The sequence below is a fragment of the Cervus canadensis genome, chromosome 4 (genome assembly GCF_019320065.1).
Source record: "Cervus canadensis isolate Bull #8, Minnesota chromosome 4, ASM1932006v1, whole genome shotgun sequence".
NCBI classification, from domain to species: Eukaryota; Metazoa; Chordata; class Mammalia; order Artiodactyla; family Cervidae; genus Cervus; species Cervus canadensis.
In genome coordinates this window covers 82,641,864-82,664,224 of record NC_057389.1, presented here as the reverse complement: position 1 = coordinate 82,664,224, position 22,361 = coordinate 82,641,864, and the positions used below count along the sequence as shown (strand labels likewise).

The 22,361-nt window shown below is 41.4% G+C and overlaps 1 protein-coding gene across 2 annotated transcripts in view; it reads right to left on the bottom strand.

Annotated features, from left to right (window-relative positions):
- The window catches only part of ADAMTS19 (ADAM metallopeptidase with thrombospondin type 1 motif 19), a 261,654-nt gene extending 249,608 nt beyond the window's left edge, over positions 1-12,046 (bottom strand). For both annotated transcript variants that reach the window (XM_043465964.1, XM_043465966.1), the window contains exons 1-2: positions 11,317-12,046; positions 10,045-10,682 (exon numbers count right to left, since the gene is read on the bottom strand). In XM_043465964.1, coding sequence (XP_043321899.1) covers positions 10,045-10,682; positions 11,317-11,389 — 711 coding nt within the window. In that variant the 5' untranslated portion in view covers positions 11,390-12,046. The remainder of the gene's footprint in view (positions 1-10,044; positions 10,683-11,316) is intronic.
- Positions 12,047-22,361: the final 10,315 nt, after the last annotated feature.

Sequence of the window (22,361 nt, the reverse complement as noted above, 5' to 3'; positions counted from 1 at the left end):
TGGCTACCTGATGAGAAGAACTGACTCATTAGAAGAGACCCTGATGCTGGGAAAGATTGAAGGCAGGAGGAGAAGGGGACGACAGAGGATGAGATGGTTGGCTGGCACCACTAACTCAATGGACATGAGTTTGAGCAAGCTCTAGGAGATAGTGAAGGACAGGGAAGCCTAGCACGCTGCAGTCCATGGAGTCACAAAGAGTTGGACACAACTGAGCAATTGAACAACGTATTATCCATAAAACTGTTGATGACAATTTGAAATAATTAAGTTCTACTTACTTCTAAATTCTAAAATAGGAAGTAAGTTTCAACTTCTGAATACTTTTTCACCTAAAGAGTAGGAAAACGTTCATACCAGCATTTAGGTCCCATTATATCATCACCCAACTAGTTCATATTTATAGATTATTGAATAACTGAGTCATAAAATCCTTTCTAGCTCAATGGCATCTGAGTGGGTTCCTGGAAAGACGTTAAAGGAAGGACAGGAGGTATCCAAGTTTACTATAACTGAAGGTAAAAGAGTATTAAAATTCATCCAAGACACAGAGGATATGAAGTTTGATGCATGCAAATCCAATCCTTAAAGCTCCTGAGCTCTGGAGTTTTCCGAGCCACTAGCGTGGCTGCCCTCAAATTTGAGCTTGTACAAGAATTACCTTGGATTTTTATAAAATATATTTCTTAGTTTTGAGGCTCAAACTGGGATTCTGATTTTTAAGTGGAGAATTTCCAGCCCCTAGTACCTCTCCCCAAAGCCATGATCTCGATCCAGGTGTTTGCACACCAGACTTTAAAAAACAGGGCAACAAGAAGTATGAGCCAAAAGCTGATGGTGTGGGCTCACTGCAGAAAATGGTCATATATTTTAGGTGAAGCCAGGCAGAGGAAAGAGGAAAAATCTGGGGTGAAAGATCTTCAAATGCTTCTGAAGGAAAAAAAAAAATTTAGGTCTTACTTTTTTAATTAGAAAGCAGTAAGAAAGCAGAAGCTGCTTAAATAAAGCTGAAACTGGCCTGTGCTCCTCAGCTCCATTCCCTGATCATCTGAGTTAAAGCCGAAACAGTTAATAATTTATTGCAGATATATGGATGCTAATTACAAAATGAAATCAGCTGGAAAAGGCAAGCACTAAACTATCTAATTCCCAAGGGCCTTCCTAACACCACCATGCAATAATGTTGTACGAATATCTGGGTAGCATTGAAATGGCTGAGCTCCCATTTTCTCACTTCTCTCAGTCGAAGGCTTGGCATTAGAATAAAGATGAGATGGAGACAAGATGATGTGCTCACTACGGCTGCACCCTAAATGCACTCTGCATCAAATTATGGTCCTCACTTGGCTGAGGAAACCTTAAAATTTCCTTTCAGGAAACATCCTCCCCCCCAAAATCATAATCCAAGAGGGACTACTGGTTCTCCCATTGCTTTAAAACCCATCAAGATTACTTCACTAACTCAATACACTTCCCATCTATCAGGAACCTGGAACTCCTCTGATAGTTTTTATTTTGCGAACACAAAGCCATAAAACCTTCTGGGTAAAAATGTAACTGTAATTAAGCGGAAACATTCAATTGTACATGAGCTCAATAAAAATGTGCTCTGTTTTAGTACTGCATAAAAAGTGTTTTAAGATGACTACTCAGAATTTCCTGAATTTAAAAAGGTATACTACTTTTACGATTCAGTCAATAAATTTCAAGTAAGTGTATATTTATATTAAATACTATCAAATAAACAATTATTATTAAATAGACAAAATTTCTTCTCACAAAACTGGTCCATGCCTGAAGTCTCTTAGGGCCCTAAGACATAGATTAACATATGATTAAAGGGGTTATTAACTTTTAAGGTATAATATTGCTTTTTCCATCAGCACAATGAGTCTTCTTACTAGAATTCACTATATCACGTCCTTAAAAAAGACCAGAGTATCTGCATTTGGCCACTCTAAGTATAGAAACTTCTTCCAGTGTCACTGTCAGCAGAAACATGATCACCCATGGCGTTTTAAGTTTTAAATTGGAAAATCAGAGGATGTCTTAAGGAGATGTGCATTTAAAGCTGATAAAACACTGAACACTCACTAAGTGCAAAACTCACTCAATTAGTGCAAAACACAGGCAGGACAAGTTGAGGCAAAGTGATAGTTCCTTAAAAACTATAAAGACCTTGAAACAAGGAACGATGCTGCAATGAATAGGCTTATACATAAATCTTTTGCAAATATGTGAATATTCCTCTAACAGTGATACCTACAATTGCTGAAAAATAAGCATGTCCAAAATTTAAATACATACCATACAAGAGGCTCTACCCAATTTACTTCCCTACAATGTATAAGTTTGTGTTCCCCAAGCATGCACACTGGATATTATTTATCTTCATAGTCTCTGCCAATCTGTGAACCAAAAATGGTTATTGAAGAAATTTTTTTTTTCCCTGCTTCCCTATACATTTGAAAAAAACAGTGAATTTCCATTCAATATTTATATTTCCTTTTCGGCATATTCACTTATCTATGGATGGTAAGATTACAGATGACTTGTAAATTTATGTATTTTTTTAACTGTCTCTACTCAGCTTCTAGTATTTTGTCATTAACCTTTCTTTTTAAAATACTAATAGAAAAAGAGCCTGGAATTAGAAATGAAAAAGACAAAAAACCTAACAAAAAATGAGTAGAAGAATATGAACACAAAATTTACAGGATAGGAAATGAGAATAAAAATGTGGAGATGGTCAGTCACACCATAATACAAAAACATGCAAATTATAACTAGTTTGAGTAACTTCATTTCTTTGCCTATTAGATTTTACAAGGATCAAAATGTTTAATAATACCCATGCTGGTGACAGCATATGTGAAAGATGGACTCTGGTTCTCTGCTGACCTCAGAAAGTAAAGCAGCACCCACCTCCACGGGGTGCAATCAGGCAATTTAGCCCCAAAATACCAACACACATGCCCTTTGACAAGGTTATACATGATATAGGCAAAATGACATACAGAGTCCTATTTATTTAACACTGATCATAGCAGGAAAACACTGGAATCAATCAAATATATATCCACACTAAACTGATTAAGGTGATTATGGCATATTTCTGCAGTCAGATAAAATAGAACAACCAGAAAAGAAAGAAGATTCTCTTTACACACTCATATGTGATAATCTTGCCTGTCAGTGCGTGTGTGGATAAATGTGGCTTTACAAAGCTCTATATATGCATGTATTCATTTGCATATCAATTACCTCTGAATCTCACACTAGAAAGTATTATAATAACCCTGGTCACCTCTGGAGTGAGTGAGTGAAAGTCACTCAGTCATGTCTGACTCTTTGCGACCCCATGGACTGTACAGTCCATGGAATTCTCCAGGCCGGAGTACTGGAGTGGGTCGCATTTCCCTTCTCCAGGGGATCCTCCCAACCCAGGGATCGAACCCAGGCCTCCCACATTGTAGGCAGATTCTTTACTAGCTGAGCCACAAGGGAAGCCCAACAATACTGGAGAATAGGGTAATCCTTTCTCCAGGGGATCTTCCTGACCCAGGAATTGAACAGGGCTCTCCTGTATTACAGGCAGATTCTTTACCAATTGAGCTATCTGAGAAGCCGAGTCACCTCTGGAACAGGATACTAATAACCGGGGAAAGGGTTTTAGAGGAAGATTTTTCTGTTGCATAACTTTTTGGAGGTGCTGCGTGGTAAAGTCTCAGTCTTTACAATTTTGAAAATGAGTTTATTCTCCCTTTAGGCTTAAACGGCAGTTTGGCTGAATCCAGGATTCAAATTCACATTTCCTCATAAATCTTGAAGCTATCAACTCATGACCTTCTCACATCTAGCATTTCTATTTCAATCTCTCATATCAACCTCATAATTTTAATGTAGATAATCTTTCCTTTACTAAACACATGGAATTTTTCTCCTTCTCTCTGACTTTCTAATATTCTGCCACGATGAGTCCAGGTTTGGGTCTGTGTTTATGCTACTCTGAGTTTAATGGTTGATCCTTCCGTCTGAAGGTGTGCAACCGCCTTTATCTCTGGGGCAAATTTGATTGACATCATAGAAAGCTCTTACCCTCTACCTAAACAACACAGATTCCATCAGCTAATTCATCTCAAATCACTGAATGAATCAATACATGCAATATGCTCAACGCTCACAGCAATTAATTCCTCCCTCGTCTTGCTGCGCACAATTACTCCCACCAGTCAGCCTGCATGTTCACCAAGAATCAGCTATATTTGAACACATGTTCACAACATCTAGTAATCACATAATTTAATCAAACCTTAAATACTAATGTCTGGGAAATAGGAGTGCAAAACATGTCTCTGATTTCATGAAAATTCTGGAAAAATCAAAGATTAAGTGGCTTTAAAAAAAAGTGCTATAATTTTGTTTGGGATGAAACTGTACAGGATTTGGAAGTTTCAGACATCCAGGGTTCTACACAGAAATTGCCTTGCATTTGTCTTTTAATTTTTATTCCAAATATATTGGAAAATGGTTTTGGCGCATGGTGAGTAAGCCTCACCTGGACTACCAGTTAGCTGACCTACATTCAAAGGCATAGTGTCTGGCCTCACACCCAAAGATTAGCTAATGAATGTATATTCTGGTGATTTATGTTAGAATCAAATGTTTAGGGCTCATTTGTATGCATTTTAAAAACTCTTTTAATTTACTTTCTTAAATTAACTCCCACCAAAGAAATTTGGACCATCTAGATCTGTGATTCACGGCTTACAACTTTTCTTTTGTAATTTTGCATGCATTTGTCCTTTATATTCTATTCTGGGACAATTTCTAGGTTTGCCTTCTAGGTCACAAACTTACTTATCAGCTCATCTATGTAATTTTTATTTCTAATGATCATATAATGTGAATTCTATCTAATCATTTTTTATGGACAGCACTGGTCCTGGATTTTATCCCATGCATGCTAAGTAGCCTCAGTTGTGTCTTTTTTTTTTTTTTTAAATTGGAGGCTAATTACTTCACAATATTGTAGTGGCTTTTGCCATACATTGACATGAATCAGCCATGGGTGTACATGTGTTCCCCATCCTGAACCTCCCTCCAACCTCCCTCCCCATCCCATCCCTCTGGGTCATCCCAGTGCACTAGCCCTGAGCACTTTTTGTGATGCTATGGACTATAGCCTGCCAGATCCCTCTGTCCATAGGATATATATCCCTTCTTATATTTCAGTTAAAGTATTCTATGTCATCTATTACGACTGTTGCTCCATGGTTTTAATCAACTGGTTTGATGACCCTCTTGTATACGGTTTGTTTTCTTAAGAGTGTGATATTCGTAGACGTCAGCTCCTTTCTTTATGGTTTCCTGTTCACCCATCTGTTGTGACCAGCTCGCCTCTAGTTGTTTGGAGAGACATGTGGGACCACCTACTGGATGCAGGAAGCCAATGGCTCAGGCTCTGAGAGTGGAGACTCTTTGTCCTCTTGTATCACGTGCATGTCAGGAAAGCTCTACCGCTATCCTCTCCGCTCTTGCCCAGGGACACACGTTTGGCCTCCGTGGCTTGGCACAACCAGACAGCAGACAAGCCCAGGAGTGCTGCCATCCCAGGGTGCCCGTCTGTTCATGGCCCTCTCTGTCCCCGCGTGCGCAGCAGCACCTCGGCCATACCTGCCACCATTCATGCATGTTCTCTAATACCTATATGTTTTCCACTAATCTGATCCACAGTTTGCAGTCTTTCAGGAGATATTCAAAATTTCTGATGTACTGACAGCATTCTTTTCGAACACTGCTTTAGATTTATTTAGAATATATTCTCTGTCATTCCTAAGATTTGTCTTGAACAAAGTCACTGGATGTGTGAAACTCGTCTGCAGTCTCACTTTTTCATTTGGATACTGATTCCACTTCTAGTCCAGTTCTCCTGGATATGCACGACTCTTTCCCTGTCCTCATACCCTCCTCTCCTATTTCTGTACTGGTACTTGGTGAGGCTCCTTGTCCAAAAAGGATGCTCCCAAATACATGTGTTCAAAACTTGCCATGGCTCAGAATACTTTGATTTATATAAGAGAGTAAATTCAAAAACCTGAAGATTACACAGGGCTGCAGATTTTGTATCAAGAGCTTTTCAGAACAACTACTATATAAAACCCTAAACTTACAAAACTCCAAATTTAAGGTTGAGTACTTACTCTTTATCATTCTGGGAAAATAATCTAAATATTACTGAGAGCCATTTCAATAGTTCATCTAAAGAGAATCATAGGCAAGGAATGCACTGATCTAGTTTATCTTGGCCCAGTGCTAAGGTGTGCTTTTCTTTTAAGTGTTAATTTTGAACAAACCTGATTTTTTCAGTCTTTCACGGAATTTAATTCGTTGCTTTCTTGTACTTTTTTTTAGAGATTACTATTTAAAACAGAATAAACTACCATATGCGTAGTTTTATTTAGTGACTTTTACTGGTTGTCTCTAAAAACTAGATATCTTACAAAGTTCTGAAAATGAACAGATGAAAGAGAGTATCATCACAACACTTGGGAGATTCCTACATTTATACGTAACTCAACCTACTTTATTTCCCTATTTATATTTGTGACTGGCAAGCCAGATTGGGATCTCCTTGAAACATACTAAGCCTTCCTCATCCTCTTTTTGTATTCTCTTTGTATACCATGCCTTGCTCAAAAGGGTCGTTCAATAAATGTTTAATTATTTATTATTATTAATGTGCTCATTAGATCTAATATATGCCTCAAATAAGATTATTTTTCAATATTAGAGACTAATGTGTGCGTTCAGTCACTCAGTCATGTCAGACTCTTCATGACCCCATGGACTGTAGCCCTCCAGGCTCCTCTGTCCATGGGATTCTCCAGGCAAGAATACTGGAGTGGGTTGCCATCTCCTCCTACAGTGGATCTTCCAAACCCAGGGATCGAACCCAGGTCTCCTGTGTCTCCTGCTTTGAAAGGCAGATTCTTTACCACAGTACCACATGGGAAGCCCCCATTAGAGACTAATAAGGGAAAATAAATGATAAGAACATGTCATACGTTAAGTGATAGATATACAAGTACAAATTTGTGCATTTAATAAACAGGGGAAATGAGATCCAGAAACATTAAGTACTTAGAAGAAGCAATACCGGAACCTGTAACCAAAACTCCATTCAACCACTTTTCCCTTCACAGCATAAGTTAAATTGATATCTGGAGAATGAACTGGCCAGGCTTATAAATACTCACCACTCTGCAAGAGTTGATAACTCTTTCCTTAATGATCTATATTCTTTCATAGAGACTTTTAGAACCTTTCAAATATGTAATAATGCAAAAGGTGTTGAAGAATTCAGGCACAAGTGGGTAAAATTCACTATTGAGCAAGGGGCAAGGAAAGTGTACTTTGTGATCTACTCTTCTTTGTGTAACTGACAACCAGAAAGCTTTTACTGAGAAGAAACTGGTGCAAACTAAAGGAGTTGCATTTATGAACAATGCACCTTCATATAACGACATCATGATGCCTCACATCAGAATTACTGGATCACAGAATTTTGGAAATAGAGAGGGACAACAATGTAGTCCTACAATAATCAACAGTTGAACAGAAATGGCCCAGGTTCTAGCAGACAAGACGTTTGAGGTCTGCTCTCACCTGACAGTTTAGGATCACTTTCCCTTATTGCACTTTCTGGTCTCCTCAGAGGAAACATTTTTTTTTTCCACTCCCTTGATAGGCTCTACATTTTCACACCACTCAGTCTCTTCCCTCCATCCTCAGCATTACCAGCCCTTCCGTGCCTGGAGAAATTCGGCTTCTCATGCTTCAAAGTCCACTGAACCTCTATTGCCCTTGGGAAGCCTTCCCAAACTCCCTAAGTATGACTTAGCCTCAGGCATACATTTGATTTATCATGCTGGTATGCCACTGTTTCACGACTACTTACATCCTATCCACTTGTATATGATGTTCTAATCTGCAAGCCCCTAAGGTAGGCCCTAGAATATATTTAGCATGCAGGAAAATTCTCATTCTATCATCCAATTTTAATTAAATCATCAGATACTCTCATTTTACTTATGAAAACAATCCCAGAGAGGTAAGGGACTTGTCAATCATCAGGGAATAGGCCAATGTCAGAGCTCAGATAACAGATTATGCTTTCTCTTTCCTAATCCACCCTCATAAGGGAAAGGGCTGGCATAGTGGAGTCTAGAGTAACAAACCTATCCTTCTTGGCTATTTGCCTAACTTTTTACTCCAAGTCTGACTGCTACACTATATTTCTGGTAAAGTCAGTTTTCCTCAACAACAATGACTTCCCAGTTCAGAATATATATATGTGGCTAATAGGAAAAGTGAGTAAAAGTCCAACATGATAAACAGGGAGGTATGTCAAACTCCTATTCAGTCTATGAAAAACCTACTCAGAATTGTAACTTCACTCCTTTAAGGATGGAGAGAAGGCATAGCTCATTTGGAAAATCTGACCAAAAGCCCACATTTCAACAGTGAAATGCTTTATCCCCTATTGCTTCTACTGCATCAGGAACTTTCTATATGTAATTATTTAATCCCTGGCCAAAAACCAGTGGACAATGAAATCCCTACAGAATGTCTCCCCCAGTGAAGTATTCAAACATTAGTTCCACAAAAAACATTTTTTTAAGTATTTCATGTAATTTTTCTATGTCATTTTTTTCACTTATGGCTAAAAATGTCCATATTTGAATATTCATCATTATGAACATCTGCCAAAATATAGCCCTATTCAGCATTTTACATCACTTTTGCTATGGGACCTTAGAAGGGCATAGGTAAAAATTCCCAGTTTCATTTTGCTTGGATTTTAAACCATCTTTTTCCACCTCATGGCTTTGGGTGGCTTTGACTGTGTTGATGTTTTCTGCTGTCCATTACTATTGAATTTTTCTCCAAATGAGCAGGTTGCTCTTAGAGAAGTCCTTGTGGATCTCACCAATGGCTCAATTGGAATATCAAAATGAAGACACAAATCACATGGGTGTTTATGATATTTTGTGGATTTTGTCTTAAAGAAATATTAAAGTTCACAGTGATGACGGCCACACAAGGTGAATGTACTTAACACCACTGCAATGGATGTATAGCAATGGTTAATTCTACATTGCATGTTATGTCTACCACAAAGCAAAGGCCAACTTAACAGGAGGTAACAATTATCCCAAACCCTGGGTCAAAACAGAGGGGGTGGAAATCGAATGATAATCCCTATTGTTCAGACAGAGCAAATGGCTTTTATTTTCTAGTTCCAACTGGCCTCTGAGCCAGGCTCTCATCCGCGCTACTCTCCCTGGAGTGGAAAAAAGGAAAAGACACTATGTCCAAATAGTATGTAAACCTTAGAAATGTTAAATCATAGAACCATAACCCTTCAAGTTCTGATTGGATTCTCCTGTCATCCATTAGTCAGCTGCTCGCGGCCTCTGACTTAACTCCTCCACTCGTTTCTCACAAGAACAGTGAACAGGTGTCCTGCGTGAGCGTGGATGTGTTTAAATTCCAGACAGCTGTCAGAATATAACTCCCTGGGGAACTGTTCTGACAACTTTGAAGTAGGACATGAGAAAAAAAACAAAACAAAACTATGAGATAATAGATGAGAAACTGGGGGTGGGGGGACCAAGGAGGAGATTGAGCAGTGAACCCGACCTGTTATCTCCCAATCTCCTGAAAGACACCACGTGGTGGGCTTATTTTGAAAAGCAGAAACAAAACCAGTGGGAAGGGTTGCAAGGAGACAGTGTTACCTAGTAATTCCAAAAAAAATTTATAAGCATCTAGCAGAAGGCTATTATCCACTCAATTAGATTTAGGATTCACCGACGGCCCTGGAGGTGTTCCGTGGGCGGTAAACAGTGGAGGCTCTTGGGTGGTGTATTCAGGGCGCGCTCTGAACGGGATGAGGTGCAGGCAAATCTGCCTGGTCTACAAGGGGAGAGGGAGGGGTGGCAGGGGGAAGAGGAGAGCTGGGGAAGGAAAGGCGCTTACCAGGCCACCCCCGCAGGTGCTGAAAGAGGCCAGCGAGCCGGGGTGCCGCAGCACAGCCCCGGTGTAGAAGCAGGCGGCGTCAGGCGGCGCGGGAGGGCGCGGGACGGCTGCCGCCCGCGTGGGGCCCGGGCCCGGACTCGGCCTCTGTTCCACAGCGAAGCGCGGCGCCAGGAAGCGGCCGTCTCTCCGGAGCAGCAGGTAGAGATCCCGGGAGAAGGCCGGGATCCGCAGCAGAACTTCGTCGCCGTCCGGCTCGGCTGGCTGGGTTGGGGGCGGAGACGGGGGCGGCGGCTGCCACGAGGCCGGGGCGCCCGGGGACAGGGCGGCAGCCCCGCTGGATCCCCGCGGCAGCTCATGAGACTCGAGCTCCTCATCCTCTTCGCCCCCGGGCGGCGGGGGTTGGGGCCGCGGCTCAGATCCGCCTTCCACGGGCTCCTGAGGCGGCGCCGGGGCCACGGAGCGCACCTCGCGGGAGCTGCTGGCTGCCGGCGCCCTGACGCCTCCGCCGCCCGTGGCTCCGCGCGCCCAGCCTGGGTCCGCGCTGCCCCCGCTGCCGCCGGCCGAGTCCACCGGCTCCCGGCGCCAGAGTGCAGGAAACACGACTTCCCACTCCTCGCGGTCGGGGGCGAACTGCAGCCCTGCGGGCGGGGCAGACAGAAGTGCAGGGCTTAAAGAGCCGCGGTCTCAGGAGCACAAGCATCCCAGAGTTCACACTCCGCACACAGGGCTCACGGCTAACGCGCTGGAGACCACCCGTCTAGCCCCAGAAACTTACAACCCCTTAAGTGTGGCGATCAGATTACAGACCCCAGCATTTTCAAAATAAAAGTACGATTATCGGGGCGGGGGGAGGGGGAAAGCGGGGCTGCAAAGTTTGGTGACAGCACTTAGTTGCAGAAAAGAAAACCGGTGCAAAGACTCCAGCACAATTAAAAAATTTCCTTCAGTATCTGCCAGAGCAAGGCAGCGCTATCAATTTCTTTACTTCCCAGATTTCCTCCAGGTGCTGTAAACGTACCTTTGCACATCTTATTAACTCTCAGGAGAGGAAAACTAAGCATTTCACGTTGTTGACATGAGGCCACAAGAAGTACGCTTCGCTCAGGAGCCCTCTGCCCAGCACCCGCACGCTGGTTTTTCTTTTTTTTTTTAATTGCTGCCGGCTAAGCCCTGCTCACTGCGCACAGTTGCGCCAGCCCTGGCGACCCGTGCGTTCCCGGTCTCTGGCTGGGGAAGTTGGAAAAGCAAGCTCAAAGTCACGGAAGAACTTACCTGCAACGACCCCATTCGACAGGACCCCCAGCTGGTAGAGGAGGCAGCAGCAGCAGATGTGAGTCAGGCGCATCTCGCGGCTCTTCCCCAGACCGCGCTCCCGGCCGCGCGCGCGCCTCCTTTTGCGCGATCCACCGCCGGCGCCTCCGCCGCCGCCGCCGCCTCCCGGAGCGCAGGGAGGCCGGGCGGCGAGTTTGCCCAGGCCCTTTGTCTGCCGGGGGGTGGGGTGGGGGTGCTCTGTGACTCCGAGCGGCCGCCGGAGCACGGGTGGGGGTGGGGTGGGGGAGGAGCGGGGGCAGGCAGCGCCGCGGCCCCGCAGCGCCCCGGCTCCCCGGCGAATTAGGTGAGCAGTCTTAGTTTCTGTGTTCTGGCCGTCGCAGGAGTTTCCGGAGCCCCTCAGGACAGCCCCGCCACGGTCAGCCGACAGCCGGCAGGCGCAAGGCGGGCAGCGCTGCCTCAGGACGGGCGGAGGACGGCCCCGCGCGGGCAGGAGCGCCGCGGTGTCCGAGCCGAGGCTCGTCGCCGGCACCCGCGCGGAACTGCCAGGGGCCCGTGCCACAGTCCCGGCAGCCGGGCGTGTGCTAAGCTCCGCACCCTCCTCGGGACTGGCTCCGGGATCCCACCCGCCGCGGCGCGGCAGGGAATTTGGAAGGGGATGAGGGGAAGACACTACTCGTGAGGTGGGTGTGGAGAGAGAGAGAAAAAAAAAAAAAAGACTGAGGCAGATCCGACGAGAAAAAGGAACGAAGGGGCGCCCGCCAAGCGTGACTTTGCGGGACAAAGGTCCCAGAACACTGCACACGTGCTCACACGCGCGGTTGGGGTGGGGTGGGGACCCAAATTCCCTTACCTGCCTCCTGATTGGCCATTCCGGGAGGCGGATTTGCATCCCTACGCGGCACCTCCTTCTCCCTGCTGAGGTGTGTGCAGGTAGAAGGGCCGTCCCCTCCCCACCTCACCCCTTTACAAGGGGTTCCTCCTTCGGGGGAGTTCTCCACCCATCCGCGCGGCACACAAAGCCAAATTTAGTGCAGACTTGAGCACAAAGCAGCGGCCCCATTTGCCAACGACCTTTGATTTGTCTTCCCATCTTTGTCTCCAGGAGTCTTCTAAGTCTGGAGATAATGTAATTCGTCATGGAGTGTGCTTCAAAGGTTCCCAGGACAGTGGACACCCTGACATTTCAGAGCCCCCTGTCCCACCTTATCTTCCTGGCTTTCCATTCGTCAGTGCTATCAGTTTTCCCCCCGCCCCCCCATACACACTCCAAATAACGGTGAGATTAAAGAAACCAGCATTAAATACTGTAGTCTAAAGATCTCAAGCCGAGTGAGTTTATTTTGCCCTTTTTACCTTTTTGTTGTTGTTCCTTTAAAAAAAGAAAGATGTTTTTACTCCTGTCTTTGAAGGGCAGTTCAACCTTAAATATTCTTGCTTCCTCTGTGACAGCTCTTCATAGTTCCTACTCCCTGCTCTGCACCTTTCTCTTAGTCACATCAAAACTTTCACATCAGGCTCCAGGGTGATTGATCTAACCTGCCATTTGCAGCCTCCGAACTAGGCCAGACGCCTGTAAATAAGAGTTAATGCAAATCAGTTTTTTAAAATTCCAGCACTGAGGTTGGTTCCCCACATCCTTTGTTGTTTTACCTTCTGTTCTTAGTGTCAAAGGTGACTACTCTGTCTTTGAGGGAGGCAGATGATCTTATTTCAAAGGAAACCCATTGTTTGAATAAGCAGGGTCCTAGAATACTTTCTTTGAGTTGTCCAGAATTTCAAAACAAGCACAAAGACACTCTAGGTGTGTCTGTCTCCAGACCTTGTCTTGTAAAATCTCTAGAGCTGGAGTAACTAGGGTGGGTGTGGGTTTCCAGACACTCAAGAAGTATCTGGTTTGCTTAGGCGCCTACACCCTCATTTTTATGGGACTCAATTATATGGACTTAAAACTAGGCAAGAAATCAGAGGCAGTTTATTTTTAAGAAATAAAGCAAATTTTTAACACTGAAGGTTAGTTTCAACGAAACACCTCCACAAGGATTTGAATCTTAAAGTGTTTCTCATGTAATTTTAACCAAAACGTCAACAAAAATGTAAAGCTGTAGAAGGAAGGCATATTGAATTGTGTGTATTTATTGGAGTACATTTGTGATTCCTTAAAACTAGATGAGCTGTATGATTAAATATATTTAAAAGCACAGATTGCCTATGTAAGTTCTCATCTTTCCCTTTTCTTTTCTCCAACTGTATAACAGCCATTAACCATTCCAATTCCTTACAGTAAAGGTTAATACTGATTGTTACAGAAAAGTTTGCCTAACTCCCAGCTGGTTCTACTCTTTCTCCTATTTGAAATACTGTTATAATTTATTTGTCTATTTTCAAAGGCTTTTATAAATCATTTGGGTTGTAATGACTCGTGTAAATATTTCTTCTACTAGACTATCAATTTTCTGGAAAGGTAGGAATTATTTCTTTTGTATATCTTTCTTTACATCACCCTGTCTAATACAGAGATTTATCTACCAAATGCGTGTGGAAATTCTCAGGAAATTCTCTAAGATGCTTTAGAAGATGATAGAGATTGATTTCTGTGTGGTATTTGATTCCAATTCCTTGATCCAGAATTACAAGGCTATATCTGTTGGTGATCAGTTACTATCAGCATGATTTATCTATCTTAGAGAGTAAGTCTGAGAGAGAAATGACCTGTGTGAAGATTTTTTGATTAAGTAGAAGAGATTTAAGAGGTGCAAATAAGAGCATCAGTTAAATTGGATTTGAGTATGTATGTACGTGAAAAAGAAAGAACTAGCCTGATTTGGAATTAATTGGATTGTACATGATGAAATAGAGGAGAAAAGGCAGGACTGTGACATGTGTGTGCATTACCAACTCTAGAGGAAGAAAAGAGCAGCTGGGAAAAATATGTTGGTTAGACAGGTCACTACATATGTCACCAGATGGTAGCTAGCGTCAACCAAGCCCTCTTTTATGGGGTGGAGGTAAGTGACAAAGTATCAGAGTAAGTGGAACCAACTGTTCTTATACACTGGGTGCTCACATGTTGCATTTTATAACCCATGCTTCTCTATGTAGAAAGTTGACTTTGAGGCCTTCAGCTCTTCATCATTTTCTTCATTCATTGGCCCTAAGCCTCTCACGACCTAAAGCTAGTCTCAAATCCTTTCCTGACTCCAAAAAACCCTTAAAATCTTAGGAAAATACAAAGAACCCTTTCACTGAGCTGCATGAGGATATCAACTCCCGGTAGCACTCACATGTAAATCGAAATCAAGACTTAAGCTAGTTCTGGCTGTGATAGAGTAACAGGAACCAGATTTAACTCTCGTCTTAAGCAATTAGAAAACAGACGAAATGTAAAAAGCACTGTTTTCCCCAGCATACTACCTAGTAGCAACCTAGAAGCTTCAGCACAGGGAAGAGAAATCTAAAGAGTCCTGAAGACTTGCTGAGTTGAGAAGACAGAGCAAGATGGCTAGAATTTACAGGCCACCATATACCAGAGAGGAGAGAGTAGCATAGAGAGTGTACATGCATGCTAAGTCACTTCAGTTGTGTGAGACTCTGCGACCCTATGGACTGTAGTCCCCCAGCCTCCTCTGTCCATGGTGTTCTCCAAGCGAGAATGCTGGAGTGGGTTGCCATGCCGTCCTTCATGGGATCGTCTCCACCCAGGGATCGAACTCACGTCTCTGACGTCTCGTGCATTGGCAGGTGGGTTCTTTACCACTAGTGCCACCCGGGAAGCCCACATAGAGAGTGTAGTGATTAGCTATTGCTGCATAACAAACTTAGCAGTTTGAAACAACAAACATTATATCTCACATGGTTTCTGAGGACCAGGAATCTAGAAGTAGCGAAACTGAATATTTCTGCTCAGGGTTGCACACAACATTTCAGTCAAACTGCTGATCAAGACTATGGTTTCTGAAGACTTAATAAAGATAGAGGTTCTATTTTCAAAGTCTTGTAACAGTTGACAGGAATCTTTGTCATATTGACTTCTCCATAGGGCCTCTCATTGCATGTGTTGCCTCTGAACAAGTGATACAGGAGAGATACTGCACCAAAACTGGAAGCGATGGTCTTTTTATAACCTAATATTGAAGATGACATACCATTATTTCCACCATATTCTCTTCATTAGAAGCAAATCACTACATCCAGCTCACACTCAAAGGGAGAAGTAGCGAAGAATTTATGAACATATTTTTAAGACCGTAAGAAGGCACTTATGACCTCTGGCAAAAAGTTATCTGCACTCCCTTCATGTGTAAAATACATTGACTTAGAGGAAGTCTCCTATCAAAAGGTTCATCTTATTGAACATTAGCTCAAAGTTCATTAAGGAGAGCTCCTTGAATTTAGTCCTTCTCTCAATATATACATTTGTGAATCTAAAGGAGCAATTTATCTGCCTCTCAATACCTCCACTATATTGTGGTAGAACAAGCAGAGGATAATTGCTATAGACATTTATGCTCAAAAGGAAGAAAAGAAGGCACTTGTTCACAGCAATTCTGAAATCCTGTTGTCAAAATATAAAGTTCTTTGACTATGTCTGAAGGTCTGAGAATAACTCTCCATAGCTCTGGGCTCTACCCTCTGAGAACTCGTATCTACCCTTTGAGTCATCCTTCCATTTTCATGAAAGGTAGTAAGAATTTGCAGCTGAGAACTTTTCTCACTTGATGTCCTGACAGTAGAATTCATGGTTCCAACTTCATATCATTTTATATAATCTCTGCCCCCTTTTGGCCAGAAATATTTCTGCAAATGTAATTCTATTTTTCAAACTTTGTGTCTTCTGTAAATCTTTAATGGGGGTCACTTCATTAGACACAGGCATACCCTCAAACCTCCATAAGCTTAAACTTCCCTACCTTGAGTTTCTGGTGAAACTGTTAGAGACAGCACTCTTAGCCTTCTTAGGAGGCCTATTGTTTGACTGAAAGGATCTGGAAGATACACGTTGAAACACTTTCAAGGGCCTGCACTCTAAGAAACTCTGAGTGGCCACATGTAATCTTAATAAGGGACTTTAAAACCAAACCTTTGGCTTCATCATTAGATCCTGGTTTCCTGAAAGTGCTCTGTACCTCTTCTTTGATCTGATGCAATTTGATCTTAACTATTTTAATTGTTAAAATAATTACTTGATTTTAATTATTCAGCATTATTTTCCAGAAAAAGTCTGAAATTTTTCAGAGTCATCAAGATATAGCTGGGTTTTATTAACAGTGTTTATTCAGTTTATCTCTCTTCTTTAACATTTTCTATAAGAAGAAATAAACCAGGTAGTACCTTCAACATTTTTTGGAAGTCTTCTTAGGTTGATGAACCAGTACATTTTCCTGCTGCAGACAATGCTGTTCCTAAATAAAAAGGATTCCTTTTCCTTTAGTTTTCTATAATATTTACCTCACTTTCCTACAAACCCTTACCTATAGCTTTACCAAATGTCATATGGCTTCAACTAAAAGCTTTTTTAAGGTATTAAACAAATTAAATTTGTAGTTAAAAAACTTTCAAAAAAGAAATATCTAGTTCCAGATGGTTTCAGTGGTTAATTCTACTGAACATTTGTTTTTAAAGTAACACCAATTCTACATAATCTTTTCCAGAAAATAGAAGACCACACTTTGCAACTAATTTTATGAGGCTGACATTACCCTTATATCATAACCAGACAAAGCCAGTACAAAAAGGGAAAATACAGACCAATATATCTCATGAATATAGATGCAAAATCAACAAAATATTAGCAAATTGAATCCAGCAATATATAAGAAGAATAATGTAATATGACCAGTGAGGTTTATTTAAGAAATGCAAGGCTAGTTCAATATTCCAAAATCAATCAATGTAATCCACCATAAAAACAGGCTACAGAAGAAAACCACATGACTATACCAACTGATGCAGAAAAGGCATTTTACAAAATTCGATATCCATTCATGATTAAAACCCTTAGCAAACTGGAATAGCAAGGGAAGGGAAATTCTTCAACTGGGTACAGAATATTTGTTTTCTAAAATTGCACCTAAGTGTGAAGAACTGAATGGTATCACTCTAAAACTGAGACCAAAGCATGGATGTCCACTCACTACTCCTGTTCAGCACAGTACGGGGAATTCTAACTAGTACAATAAAGCAAGAAAAAGAAAAGCAATACAAAATGGAAAAAGATAAATAAAACTGTCCCTGTTTACCAATGAAATGTCTATATAGAAAATCCTCAAAATAAACATTGAAAAATTCCTAGAGTAATAAGCAAGATCACAGGATACAAACTTAACACCAGAAATCAACCAAATTTCTGTATACTAGTGACAAATTGGAAACTAAAAGTTAAAATTTGATAACATTTACATTAGCTCCAAAATAATGAAATATTTAGGTATAAGTTTAATCAAACATGTATAGGATCTATATGCTGAAGACCATAAAACATTAAAAAAAATTAATAAAGGCCTATATAAATGAAGAGACATTGGGTTCACAGGTTGGAAGAATAAACATACTAAAGGTGACAATTCAGTCCAAATTATCTTTTTGATAGAAATTCTTATCAACATCCCAGAAGGATTATTTTATAAATATGAAGCTGAAATTTAAATATATATGGAAAGAGAACAAAAATAGTGGGAAAATTGGCAAAAGAGAACAAAGTCTGAGGACCTATTACTGTCTGATATTAAGGTTTTCTCTATAGGCACGGTAACCAGCAGGGCTTCCCCAGTGGCTCAGCGGTAAAGAATCTGCCGGCCAATGCAGGAGGCACCGGTTTGATGCCTGGTCAGGAAGTTGCCCTGGAGAAGGAAATGGCAACCCACTCCATTTGGAAATCCCATGGACAGAGGAGCCTGGTGGACTATAGTCCATGCGGTCACAAAAGAGTCAGACATGGCTTAGTGACTAAACAACAACAGTTACCAATAGATTATGGTATTCCATAGATTATTGGATCAGAATAAAGAATCTAGAAATATTTTCACATAAGCACACAGCTAATTTCTGGAAAAGGTACAAAAGTAATTCAGTGGAGAAAGGGTAGTCTTTTCAAATGGACTGGGAAAAACTGGACACTAGAAACAAAAAAAATAATTAAAAAATTCCTAATGGAATTTCATCCCTTACGCAAATACTAACTCAAAATGGATCATAGATCTCAATGTAAAATGTAAAAACTAATAAACACAAAACTTCTAGAAGGAAGCATAGAACATAATCATTAGTCTTCATGACTTAGAGTTAAACAGGGAGTTCTTAGATATAACCCTAAGCACAGAATCGGTAGAATAACAGTAATAATAATTTTTAAAATAAAAATAAATTAATTTTAAAATGTAGATTGGAATTCATCAAAATCAAAGTTTTTTTTCTCTGAAAAAGATCCTAATAAGAGATGGGCCATAAACTCGGAGAAGATATTTGAAAACCATGTTTCTGACAAAGGATTTATATTCAGAATATTAAAAAAAAAAAAAACCTCTTTGAAATAACTACTAAGAAAACAATCCAACTAGAAAACGGACAAAGGACTTGAAAAGCAAGAATATGCAGAACCAATAAGCATATGAAAAGATATTAAACAGCATTAATTGGTAGAGAAAGTGAAAATTGGTCAGTCGTGTCCAACTCTTTACATCCCCATGGTCTGTACAGTCTATGGAATTCTCCAGGCCAGAATACTAGAGTGGGTAGCCTTTCCCTTCTCCAGGGGATCTTCCCAACCCAGGGATTGAACCCAGATCTCCTGCATTGTGGGCAGATTCTTTACCAGTTGAGCCACAAGGGAAGTCCAATTGGTAGAGAAAGTTAGTTAAGTCGCTCAGTCGTGTCTGACTCTTTGTGACCCCGTGGACTGTAGCCCACCAGGCTCCTCCATCCATGGCATTCTCCAGGCAAGAATACTGGAATGGGTTTCCATTTCCTTCTCCAGGGGATCTTCCCAACCCAGGGATCAAACCCAGGTCTCCCACATTGCAGGCAGACACTTTAACCTCTGAGCCACCAGGGAAGGAAATAGACATTAAAAGCATAAGTAAATATTATCACATGCCTATTAGAATGGCTAACATACAAAATATTGAAAACTTCAAATGAGGACAAGGGTGTGGAATCAACTGGAACCCTCATACACTGAATGAACTAGAGAATGGATCTCAAAGATATTATGGTGAATGAAAAAATCATTCAAAATGTTGCATACTATATGATTCTATTTACATATTATTCTTAAAATGACAAAATCATAGTAACAGAGAACATATCAGTGGCTGCCAAGGGTTATGTTTTGGAGGTGTTTGTGTCTCTCAGTAAATGGCAAAGGGAGTTTTATTATGATAATGGAAACAGTTCTGTGTCTTAATCATGATTGTAGTTACATAAATCTATACATGATAGTATTTCATAGACCTACACACAGACACACAGACACAGACACACACACACACACACATATACACACAGGATCCAAGTAAGGTCTGTAGTTTACTTAATGATATTGTACCAGTGTCAGTTTCTTTTGGTTTTTGGTAGTATACCATGTATAAGACATTCAGTCAGTTCAGTTCAGTTGCTCAGTCGTGTCCGACTCTGTGACCCCATGGACTGCAGCACACCAGGCCTCCCTGTCCATCACTAACTCCCGGAGTTTACTCACACTAATGTCCATTGAGTCGGTGATGCCATCCGACCATCTCATCCTCTGTCATCCCCTTCTCCTCCCACCTTCAATCTTTCCCAGCATCAGGGTCTTAAATGAGTTATTTCTTCACATCAAGTGGCCAAAGTATTGGAGTTTCAGCTTCAATATAAGTCCTTCCATTGAATATTCAGGACTGATTTCCTTTAGGATGGACTGGCTGGATCTCCTTGCAGACCAAGAGACTCTCAAGAGTCTCCTCCAACATCACAGTTCAAAAGCATCAATTCTTTGGTGCTCAGCTTTCTTTATAGTCCTACTTTCACATCCATGTATGACAACTGGAAAAACCATAGCCTTGACTAGACAGACCTTTGTTGGCAAAGTAATGTCTCTGCTTTTTAATATGCTGTCTAGGTTGGTCATAAATTTCCTTCCAAGGAGTAAGCGTCTTTTAATTTCATGGCTGTAGTCACCATCTGCAGTGATTTTGGAACCCCAAAAATAAAGTCTGCTACTGTTTCCACTGTTTGCCCATCTATTTGCCATGAAATGATGGGACCAGATACCATGATCTTGGTTTTCTGAATGCTGAGCTTTCAGCTTTTTCAGCCTCCTCTTTCACTTTTATCAAGAGGCTCTTTAGTTCTTCTTCACTTTCTGCCATAAGGGTGGTGTCATCTGCATATCTGAGGTTATTGGTATTTCTCCTGGCAATCTTGATTCCAGCTTGTGTTTCATCCAGCCCAGCGTATCTCATGATGTACTCTGCATATAAGTTAAATAAGCAGGGTGACAATATACAGCCTTGACATACTCCTTTTCCTATTTGGAACTTAATGTCAATTTCTTGGTTTTGGTAATATACTATGGTATAAGACATTATCATTGGTAAAAGTGGAAGAAGGATGAAAAGAAAATATCTGTATTAGTTTTACAAATTTTCTGAGCAAAAATTATTTCAAAATAAAACCTCAAGAAAAGCTTCTTCTTCAAAGTATTTTAGGTTTTTAGTGAGTGATACCCTCCTCAATGCCCCTGCCCAGCTCCAGAATCATTCTTAAAATTTAAGCTGTTGATACAGCAACACCTACTTTGAAGTACCAACATCTGTATTAGCTATCTGTTGCTACATAGGGTAAGTAAGTGTTAGTTGCTCAGTTGTATCTGACTCCGAGACCCCATGGACTATAGCCTACAAGGTTCCTCTGTCCATGGAATTCTCCAGGAAGGATACTGGAGTGGGTTGCCATTTCCTCCTCAGGGGATCTTCCCAATCCAGGAATGGAGCCCAGGTCTGCTGCATTCCAGGAAGATTCTTTACCATCTGAGCCACCAGGGAAGCCCATTACGTAACTAACATTACCCCAAAACTTATCATTTAAAGAAATAAACATTTATCATCCCACACAGTCTCTTTAGTGTTAAGAATCTAGGAAGGGCTTAACTACGTAGTTTGGCTCCAGATTTCTCATAAAATTGCAACTAAAGTGCTGGCCTGAGCTATAGGCTACAGTCACTGATGATCTGACTAGGCCTAAAGGTTCTGGCTTCCCTCAGAGCAGTTATCCAAGAATAAACAAGAGTACAGGCAAGAGGGAAGCCACAGTATTGTAACAGCCTAACCACAGAAGTGAAACCCCATCACTTCTGCTATAATCTATTTGTCCAACATGGGTCACTCAGACTCTAAAGGAAGAGAACTAAGGTCCACCATTTGATGGGAGGAATGTCAAAGAATTTGTGGACAAATCCTTACAATTACCCAGAGGAAAAGGACACTGAGTGTTTGCTGAGTGAACTTTGAAATAATTGTTTGTGCTCTGATTTGTGTGTGTGTGTGTGTAAAGAAACTGCACGCCATCTAGGGCGGGGGGAGGCAAAAAGCACTAGGGTAAACAATACTGCAAGTTCTGTGTATTCCCACCAGCTGGAGTGGAAGAACTTCAAAATGCCAGGGGCATTTGATAGTACTCTGATAAAATGATCCACTTAGCAGTGGAGCTAAATTAGACTAATAATTAAAATTGATCTGAGCCCATTCCTACCATCCTTAAAAGTCAGCCTCAAAATGATCCATCTGATTCCAAGTAACTTAATTGCCTGCTAGAGTAGAGTCCATTGTATTTAAAGGAATAATAATAATAAGCGGCAAGGATGTAAAATTCTCATTCTCTTGCAGCCAATAAAAAAATTCCAGGCATGCATAAAGCAGAAAAATGTTTCCCATAACAAGGAAGAAAATCAATTAGTAAAAACAGATCCAGACATGCCAGAAGTAGTAGAATGAGCCAACACAATCATTAACACAGCTATTATAGATACTCTGTAACCTTATGAGAAGATAGAGGAAAACTAAACCTGATGAGGA